The 10,824-nt window shown below is 38.4% G+C and overlaps 1 protein-coding gene across 1 annotated transcript in view; it reads right to left on the bottom strand.

Moving 5' to 3' along the window:
* GGH (gamma-glutamyl hydrolase) overlaps positions 1-10,824 on the bottom strand; it is a 17,767-nt gene that overhangs the window by 6,161 nt on the left and 782 nt on the right. Inside the window, exons 2-7 of the mRNA XM_009285512.2 lie at positions 10,349-10,463; positions 9,011-9,061; positions 5,712-5,796; positions 2,329-2,467; positions 1,349-1,455; positions 1,156-1,246 (exon numbers count right to left, since the gene is read on the bottom strand). Of these exons, the coding sequence (XP_009283787.1) occupies positions 1,156-1,246; positions 1,349-1,455; positions 2,329-2,467; positions 5,712-5,796; positions 9,011-9,061; positions 10,349-10,463 (588 nt within the window). The remainder of the gene's footprint in view (positions 1-1,155; positions 1,247-1,348; positions 1,456-2,328; positions 2,468-5,711; positions 5,797-9,010; positions 9,062-10,348; positions 10,464-10,824) is intronic.

The raw sequence follows: 10,824 nt of genomic DNA, 5'->3' as shown, positions 1-10,824 counted from the left end.
ACAAAAGCTTCAACAGCAAGTTGAAACTCTGTTAAAGTCGCAGTAGAACTGAAGGAAAAGAAATGGATATTGTAAAAGAAGGGTCTCATTCCATGCAAAAAGATTTTTGTACATCACTTTTTTGATTATTCATTTCAGAATTAATATATATATACACTAAAAAATAATGTTACAAGTGTATCAGCCTCAAAACTTCCTATCTACTGCCAGCATCACTCAATGTACAATATTCACAGCCACACAGGATATCCCTGGCAGTTCCATGGGACAGATCCAAGTCTTACAATCTCCTTGAAGGCCCAGTCAATCCAGGGGCAGCTCCCATCTGCTCTGTGCCAGGCCTGATACACGCAGGGGGAAGTCAGTCCTCAACTCTCTTACAGAGAACAGCAGCACAGCAGCTGATGACTGCTCTGTGATAAACCACTTGCAGGCATGGGAGATGTCTGTCATTAGCCTAATCAGGTTTTCTGATCAAACTGCTATTCTTCTCTTCTGAAGGACAGACAGTATGCCATACAGAAGAATCCCATGGGCTGACAGCTGGGCCTTACTGTAGAGCTGCTAGTAGTGCACTGATCAAGATAAACCATTCCCTAAAGAGCTAACTTGTTTCTTGAGCTGAGCAAGCCTGGTGCAAAACATACGCAACACAAGATAAGTAATGCAAAAGGCTTTTGGGAGGGGGCAATTACCAGTGTTGCTGCTAAAGTAATGAGGGATATTGCTGTTACCTCAGTACCCCAAATTGTATACGATTCAATGTCACCATACAGCAAACAGATACAGAGCATCACAGGAATGCAAGCATAAGCAGACAGACGGAAAGCAAGGTGCAACAGAGGCATGTTGCACTGATTAAAGATTAAACTACTACAGGATGAGTGCATCACTGCACTCAAATATTCCAGTAGTAACAGCGTATCTGGAAGGGGAACAGCAGGTGAGAGAAGTAAGTAATTAGGCTCACAGATACGTACTCAAAATATCCCTGCAAACAGAGCGTGTTCCTCACAGCCAGAGCACCGACAGCGCTGATGCTCACCCTGCTATTTTAACAGCAAGCTTGCAGTACAAATTAACAGCAATGCCACAACACCTCTAAGGAACTAGTTTGTTACAGTCACAGTTTACAAAAGAAATTCATTTCCCTACCTTCCATGGTAGATATAAACTCCACTTCGTTATCGGTGTTAGTAGTCAGAACTTTATAGAAATTACGAAGCTTTTCATTCTTTGTGAAATTCTGTGATAAGGAGGGGGAAAAAAAGATATGTTATTTGCTCATTTATTTCTAGTTTTAACAGAGCAAATGCGTTTGTGTTCAGGAAATAAAATAATCAAATACCTCCATGGAGAGGCTCCACATATGAAAGTTTGATGTCAACGGCTCAGTAGCAAATGCATGTAAAACATCATCAGGGAAATTCTTGAATAATCTACTGTCTTTTGCAGCTATTACAAAGAAAAATGAAAAAAGGATATTGTCCATTACCCAAGCTGCTAGCAGATGGACTAATACTGAACAGGAGACAAATTTAATAAAATACTGCATTAAAGTAAACTTTTTTCTGTAGTATAACTTTATGATTTTAGAACACACTGCAAGGAAAATCAGTGAAATAACTACAACAGGTTTCCAATATGCTGTTACTACTGTTCTCCAGTCTTGACACAGAGAGGACCCAACTTTGCTACCTCACTAAAATAAGCATCATTCTTTGCCACTCATTTCAGTGACCTTTCCATTCACAGTGAGCATAAAGGACAGAATTTGTGAATACTACATGGTCCGCAGATGGATTACTCACAAATTAAAGGATAAGGCATAAACAGAGGCCACATTTTACCAGTGTTACTGAGTGGCACAGCTCTGTCTTAAGGGATCTCTCTGATTTCAATACTGTACAAATGGGACAGCAATGCTAATATTCATCATTAGGAAAGATGCAGTTTGAAAAATTTAAAAATCACCTGCTGTCTGACTTTGATAGGCTTTGGACCCGTGAATTTTGTTCAACTTGGTTAACAAAAAGGGACCTAAACCCACATTATTTTTGTAGGTCCAAATTATCAAATGACTCGAAGAGCCACAACTGTGTTTTTTGCTGACTGCTGATTGCTTCAAATGGCTTGTGCTCACATCTCTGCTTTAGAAGTGATAGAGTTGCACTGACTTTATGAAAACAGTCATGGCAACTTAATAAGAAAGAATTTAAGAAGATAATCATCAGAAACCTCCCAAACATTCACCCCTGCCTATTTGTCAAGAACAAAACACACCACCTCTCAGCAAAACTCAGACATGAGATGTAATGGATTTTTCACCTGAGGTAAAGTTCAGAGGGAGTGCAAAACCATCTGTCTTGGTATTAACAAGTAAAACTTTGCCACTTGTGAGATACGTAAGCTCTTCGTGTCCAAGACATGTTCCCCATACTGGGAAATAATCTCCTTTATCGTTAGCCTTCAAAATAAAAAGCAACAACATAAGGAAAAAGTATTGAAGATTTACAGAAAGACTGAAGAGAACATCCTACTCTTTTTGCTTTCTCTTGTGTAGGTGAGAAATAAAACTACTACAGTAGTACAAATTGCTACCAGAGGAATTGTAACAGTTCAATTACAATTGAAACAAACAAAGCCTCCTTTAGGTTTTCTCCTAAAATATGAAGGCTAGGGGATGCCCATTGAAGCAGTAAACTGAACCTAATGTTGATATTCATTTGACTGTTCTGTTCTACGAGTAAGTAATGTTGAGAGCAGCCTAAACAGAAACCACAAAATGACAACCTTTCTATAAAAAAGGCAATCATAAGAAGGGACACAAACCAAACTGTCACCATTTTGAGGGAAAGCCTATTCATTACAATTCCTACTTTTATATGAAGCGTGTTATGATCACATAGCAAGGGCCCTTTGCAATGTCCGTACGCCTGTGCCCACCCATCTGTATTAAGAAAACATAAATCCTATTACCAGCATGGCTATTGTCTTAAGTGACATACTTATATGCTTGTTTAACTAGCAGGTTTGGACCTGTGTTCCAGAAAGATAAATTTTGAGTTTAAGCAACATAAAAAAAGTGACAATCATTTTCAAAAGAATAAAAATTGGCAGGTAAGCACAAAAACAAGAGAAGAAAGCAAAAAGAGAATACAACTAGCTTCCTGTCACTTAACTGAGCACAGCGCATACACACAGTGGAAATTTGTATTTTTGTATGGTTTATTCCTGATAGCAAGTGCATGTTAAAGACTGGGATGTTTCAGAACTCCTGTTTTTGTGAAATCTGAGTAGTCTTTCTTAACTTGTTTCTAAACACTTTTAAGTTATGCATACCACATCACACATCCTCCCCCAAGGAGCTGCTGCTCAAAAGCCATTTTTGAGAAAGCTGAAATTACAGGCTTAGAATAAAAATGTTACCCTACTGCATTACTGATAGTATGGTCATAAAAGCCCATATAACTACTTCTCAGAGGAAAACATGGAAGATTTACAGAAAGGCGGCTAATAGTACTGCAGAGTCTTCATGACCACCCGTCATGCATGGCTAGACACAGGACTTGCAGCTCCACCGTCTGTCTTTCATGTAAGTGAGGAATAAAACCACTAAAGGCAAAACAGTTTCAGAACTATTACAACTGAACCATAAATATTTTATGCACCCCCCCCCCCCCCTTTTTTTTTTTAAACAAACATTAGCCTGGAGGCTAAGCATATATTAAACAACACCCAAGACATCACATTTTAAAAACTAACTTAAAAGCTGGAAAACAGTATCTCATTTAGGTTTTTGCCTAGCTAGTAAAATTCTATTGTCTTGGATAGGGATTAGCATTTCTCATCCTCTATTCATATTAAAGCAGAGTCAGACCAAGTCATTTCTCATTGTGAACATTTGAAAGTGAAGAGAAAAGAAGCCCTCATATGTGTTAAAAAAACTTAAAATTCAGTCAATTCTGTACCTGCTAATACACTCTTGATTTTGTAGCTTACCATACTTTAGTAAAACTACCAATATTTTATAGCACTAATTAAGTCTCAAAAGATGAAAATCAAAACACAAAATCATCACAAATAGCACAGAGAAACCCCCCAACTTATTAGTAAGGGTTACCTATGATGAACTGAAGATTATTTTCTGCCTTTCACTCACCTGAAGTACACATACCATCTAATAAACCTGTCTCTCTGATCATAAAATTATGATATATGCAATTCAGTTAATCATTGTGAAACGTCAATGGAATTTCGTAATAGTACCGCAAACCACAAGAAACCCTTGCCCCAGTACTGAATACCAAGACACAGGCTGCACTTCACACAGTTTCAAAGAGACAAATGAGATTAATTGTCTCACATAAAAGTGAGATAGTCTTTGTAAGATTCAGGTTTAAGGCGACAGACTAATGATCACCACGAATAAAGACGGACAAAAGAATAACAACATTGGTGCCACGGGGACTGAAGAGTAGGAAACTTAATTACTGAATTGGAGCAGCTGACTGGTCCTGTGAATGCCACCGCCTGCGCTTTCCTTGCCTGCTACTGGTAAGTCAGCAGCAAGGGTAGAAGAGGAATTCCTCACTGCCAATGAACACTTCTACCATGGTAACAGTTTAAGCACTACTCATAACTGCCTCTAGAATCGGGCAAAGTTTTCCAAAGTATGACTTCTGTGACAATTTTAATCCACCTTAGCTGGAAATAAAATAAAACCAGTAAAGAGGAAAAAAGGAAGAAAATTTACAATTTTATTTGATTTGAATACAGAAGATCCCTAATAAATCATAAGGATTGTACATAAAGCTCAGTGAATCTCCGTGCCTTTTCACAATGCAAATTTTACTTCAAAATGTGTTGATTACTGTCTGAAAAAAACCCACCTCTTATGCTCTAAGAGAATTAAATCTTCAATAAGGATTCAGAGCCTTCCTGATGTTCTTTGAAAGAAACAGCTTTCCCAGAAATTCAATCTTTTCTTAAGAAAGCTAATGATCATATAAATATTAAAAAATTAATTAAAAAAACCTTTCAAGTGTTCTACCCACCTTTTTTCGTGTTATAAATTAAGCTAGTGTTTACTTTAAAAATCTGCTATATTTACAGTTACCAATGCAAAGAAATAGGTAAAATGGTATAACATGCTAATGTAGATCCTTCATCCGCACCTCCAAAGATACATTTAAATCTACTTACCTATAAGTGTGTCTATATATATATGCGAAGGGAGGCCTTCATGTTATATTACTGTAAATTGGTTTATCTGAGAGTCTCTCTAGAATTCCTTCCGAGTCTAAACTTTAGTTATAAGACTTCTACAAATGATTACATTTATGTATATCTTTGTTCAACATTTAACGTCAATGGATACTCTGTGCTTTTGGAAGGCGTTATTGTTACTTTATTGCAAGTTCCACACAGCCATAAAACCCCAGGTACAATGAATAAATGATACTGTTCTCACCTTAAGAACTTGGGAGTTTAAGATCATGACACAACATATAGCAGGAGAGGGTGTCAGAAGTCTGAATCCTAAGCTATTAAATGATTTTTTATGCAGAAGCCAGCAATGAGCTACTTATTATTAGGCTTACAGTTAACACACTGGATGCCAATGGAAAACTATGAAAATATGAGCCTCCCTGTCATTTTGATCTCTGAACAGTGACAATAACAAGAACAGTCTGTTCCTTAGTAATTACCTCTAATGCCTTGTGGTAAAATATCTTAGCAACCCTGGAATATTCTGAAGTCTTAAGATCCACACCACCTCCTGGAAAAAGTACCCTGAAAGGCAACATCCAAGAATCTGATTAGCAACGGTGATCAAACTAAAACCTGGACAACGTACACAGAGAAAGGTATGATAGTGGTTTTAAGGAGAGGATTCAGGTCTAGGTTAAAGACACCTACCTTTCAGAAATCTACAGATAGGCATCTAAGCTTCCATTACGGACAGCAGGGATCTAGTCAGAAAAGTCAATGGAAGGTCAAACAGGTTTTTTAGAGCAGACACCTAACTGGTCGGTAGGTTGAACAACCCTGTAGGCTCCACGGGCTGTACTGACTAGCACTCAACTAGCACTAGATTAGACAGCTAGCGCACATGCAGACAGCTAAGTTTAGGTGTCTAAGTCTTTAACTAAATCATATCCTAAATCTTAGTGTTCTTCTACTGAAGAATGGTTATTATCACAAAGTAATGACCGAGCCTCATGCAATGTAAGGAAGAGAAGAATAAACAGAAACTACACAAAACTTACAAATTCCAGCTGGTACGCAAAAGGGTTGTGTGCCATGACTGTCAAATCCTGTCCTGACTCTTAGCTGGCTCTCCCTACCACTTTAAAAACCTGGCCCCAATCTTAATTCATCCTGTTCAATTTCAGTGAAGAAGAATTGTGGCCCTGGCAGAGTGACCTTCTTTATGCAGACAACACAGATCAAAAAGTTCCCATTAAAAGGGAAAAAAAAGTACATTTGGCCATAACTTTTGGTCACACAGGATCTAATATAGATGAAGACGACAAAGCAATCTCAGAGACAATTTCAAAGAAATAGTGCACAATCTTTTTCCACCACAAAAAATAATCAGCAATGGCAATTCTTTGTGTGGCTCCCCAAACCCAAACACCACAAAAGAAAGAGACACAGTGCTAGTACAGTCTAGCAGGGATTTCACGTCTACACGTGATGACATGGAAAGCAATCAAGTACCATCAGAGACAGTAACATGAAATAAAGGAAGTCTCTTCTGGCTGTAACTGGAACAGTACCCGCAGAACTGACAGAACTGAATGTGTCAGCGCTCCCTAACCTGCTGCAGCAGAACCTCAATTAGGTTTACTCAAGCCACATCCATCAGCTGCTGATTTTTTACCAAAATGGCTGAAGGATTTCCTCTACATTTCTGTGCTCTGGAAATGGCAACCTGTATCAGTGAGATACTAACAAACAGCTGGAAATAACTAACATCTCAAATGATCCCATGCATTTGCAGAGCGAGTGTGTGTTTAAACCCTTGTGACTAGGTTTATTTTAAGGTGAATGATGCACAGGGTCATACAAAAGCCACCAAGTATTTGGCGGAAAAGTGGAGCGGTGTTCACAAAAATATAAATCAGATTACTCTCCAGTGCCAATATAGAAAATGAATACAGCTGAAGGTATTTTTCAAAACAGGCCAGGTTATAGATTTCTACAGAGATCTAGTTAGACAAATAAGGCAATCCTTACCTGGAAGTGGTAGAAAATTCACTTCACCTTTTCCTTTTGTTCAAACCAAAAACTGGCCAATACTAAATAGGAAAAACAACTGTCATTTCTACTAATGCAAAAGGAAGTAACCCATTAAGTAGCAGTGATAATGGCTTGACATTGTCATAAGCAGATTGAGATGTAACTACCTGTATTTCAGTATCTCTAACTGGTTAGAGCTTATAATGTTCACTGTGAATTTCAAAGGCTATCTCAGGAGTACGTTGCTATATTCATAAAATTCTGTCTCTACTATAGTAAATATCATGATTTTAAGAAGGTGACATTTAATAATAAATAATTTCCAACTGCAAAGAACCTGGAGCTAAGGTCTTACAACATGAAAGATCAATGTGCCTCTTTCTTATTCTAAGTTTCCACAGAATGGAAAGTCCTTCCCTCCAGAGATCTTATTTGTTATTTATACACAGCTATACTGTGGAAGCCATTAGCTGACAGTGGAGGGCAACAAGAGGAAATATAGACCATCCTTACCCACCTACATAGCACAAACCCAACTGCCAGTCACTGCAAAGACAGAAGGATAAGGGAACCGGATCTACTTGCCTAACACCCTCTTCTGCATTGAGGTAGGTGGCGAGGTAGAAAGAGTGGGAGACCCCACTGGTGAAAGTCCTTCTGGCAACCAAAGAGAGGCTGGCAGCCATGCGAAAGGGATGAAATTATTCATTTTGTCTCCAACATGAGGAGCCACAGGGGAGAAAGTGTCACTGTCTTATACTTGCTTATACTGCAAGACTGTAAAGACCCACGTCTTAGAGTACAGGGCATACTGTGGAGCAGAAGAGGAAAATGCTCTTCCCAGACAGCCACAGGTCTAAATCTGCAAGTTCTACACATGTTGATTAACATTCTAGTACATGCATAAGCTTAACAAAAATATTCATGGTTTAAGATTGCTCATCTCATGACTACGAGTAGCCCAATCACATGCTGTGGGCTCACATACAATCAAGCCTGTGAAGTGTAGCATCAGCTGATTTAACTCTTCTAAAGTGTACTTTTAGCACAAGGCAAACATAAAAGGTTTTGACTTTGCTTAGTCCACAGCTAAAATTTGTTAAATTAGATCACATTATCCCACATTTAAAATGTAGGAAGAACACATGGGTGGACAGCTGCCATAGGTCACTGAAAAGTTAGAACATTTGTCTAACAAAGACCTAAGCCACAGAATCGTGACAGGCAAGACGGGCCATTCAAGTAGCAAGAGAGAAAGCACCCGTAGAGAAAAGGGTAGAAGAGACTGGAAATTAGAAACTTTTATGATACAGGAGATACGGAGAGGACTGGAAGAGGGAAGAAAGGGTAGGAACAGGGATGAAACACCCAGCAAGTGCTATTAAAAATCAAAATTAAGGTGATCACTCAAACGAGGAAGAGGAAAAAAACTAACAAAGAGGAACTGGGCTATTTCACTTGTAAAATTGTTAACCGCTATAATGCCACTTCTGTCTGCCTGAAGACAAACACAGGAGAATGCCAAGATGAGCCTTGGCACTGGTACAGATTATCTGACACGTGCTCCTCAAGGAAGAAAAGGAAGCAGACCGACATCGGATGAAACAGTGCGCTCTCTGTCTTAGAACGTATTCACATGTCTGCAGCGAGCGCTCAGCACAACCTCTCAAGAGAATAGAAAGATAGTGTTCTTGGGAATACAGCAGAGATCAAAACCAGAACTACCACATCTTTCAACAGAAAATCCGTGCTCAAAACTTACCCATTAATAGAGTGGAATATTTTATCATATTCTTCATCTGAAAGATTTAATCTAAAACACCAAGAAAATAGTTACAGAATACATATGGAATATACATATTTAACCACAAAAATATCATCGTTATTGAACAGAAACATGAGACACAGGAAATATGTAGAAAACATGCTTTAAATAGAATAAAATAGACCCAAATAAAATGAAACATTTCACTTGAAACAGCTCAATCCACAAGATTGAAAATAGGGCCCTGTCAGGTACAGTTCAGGATTAGGTACTCTGAGACCCCTTTGTAGACACTCGTTAAATTTAACATTTACTTGAATGGCATGGTTATTATTTCCTGCGGACCGGCAACTCCGGTTTCCAGTTCACTCCAAGAAGGGCAGAGCTGCAAACAGTGGGTCACACCCATTCTTCAGCAAAGATATCGTTGAGAGGTGGAAAGATGAGAAAGACCTCAGCATCAGCAAAACACCAGCAAATCAGTATGACAGCTACACTCATGTAGAACTGATACACTGGGTATATTGAAAGCATTCAGCTTTGCTGCATCTAACTTAGTTGCCAGAACTAGAAGCCTCCATTCATTGATGAAGCTTCTGATAAGCAAACATTCTGAAAGCTCTACCAGCTACGTGAGGAACACTGGCTTCTAATTCAGGCACTTAACTGGTGCTCTTATTGGACTGTGTAGATACATCCTATTGTGATTTTCTGCAGCTGCATTAGTATCGTTCTTAAGTTCTAACCATTATCATTTTAACATCTGATTTCAGTGCATTTACTATTTTATAATTAACTGTTGGCTATGAAGTATTGTCAGTTCTGTTACTTACTCTGCGACTTTTTACCCAACAACCAAAATACAACACATGGAGTTAGTGACCCATAGTTTGAGCAGAACTGGACTTTGGTTTCTTCAAGGAGTACCGATAGCCTTCCTCCACTACTTGAATTCTAGGACCACAGAATGTGACAAAAGATAGTATGTATATATGTATCTAGATACCTATGTGCATTTGTGGGGCGCTACACATTAGACTGAATATAACTAAATTCAAAAACCACAGATGTGAACTATGGAGGGTGATTTTACAGGTAAAAAAAAAAAGTATTTTTCAAATAAAGGTTACTATCATAAGAAGAAATATTAAAAATTACATGTTCCAGTCTGCTTTTGTTCTGATTTCTAAAACTCCATGCAAATTGTGGCATCTTCAAATAGTCTTTGAGGAGCTCTAAACACTCAGAAAAGCAGCACAACTGCTTTCTGTGCCTTTAAGATGATACCCTTACGTTAAACAATTATTACCCACTTGTAAGGATATAAAAATCTACCTTATTGGCACAACTCGGGCACCGGCAGATTCCAAAAACTTCACATATGAAGCTGCAATGTAAGAATTTCCAAATCTGCGGAACTTCTCAAAGTGACATTCCTGTGACAATATCCCTGAAGGGGCCAAGAAAGAAAGTTAGCACTATACGAACAGCCAATGCTACGCACCGAAAGAAAAATTAAACTCCTGTTTCCTGTATGCCATGTTACAGGGTTACATCTATTGACTGAAAGAATTACAAACACTGAGACAATGGGGCATCAATTACGATGCCTTGTCACAAGGTACCAAACAAACACATATTATCTAAGACTCAGCTTCCCTGCTTTAACTATTTAGCACTACAACTTCTCTTAAGTAAGTTATTGTTATTTTAAGATTTTTAAACAAAGTATGTATAGCGTAACACTATTTATAAGCTTTAACCACACCTACGCTTCAGGAGACCCGCCACTCCACACAGAAACCGGCAGG

Source organism: Aptenodytes forsteri, unplaced genomic scaffold, assembly GCF_000699145.1.
Source record: "Aptenodytes forsteri isolate BGI_AS27 unplaced genomic scaffold, ASM69914v1 Scaffold396, whole genome shotgun sequence".
In the NCBI taxonomy this organism is placed as follows: Eukaryota; Metazoa; Chordata; class Aves; order Sphenisciformes; family Spheniscidae; genus Aptenodytes; species Aptenodytes forsteri.
Note: the sequence above shows the minus strand (reverse complement) of the source record. Positions and strands in the feature narration are given on the sequence as shown.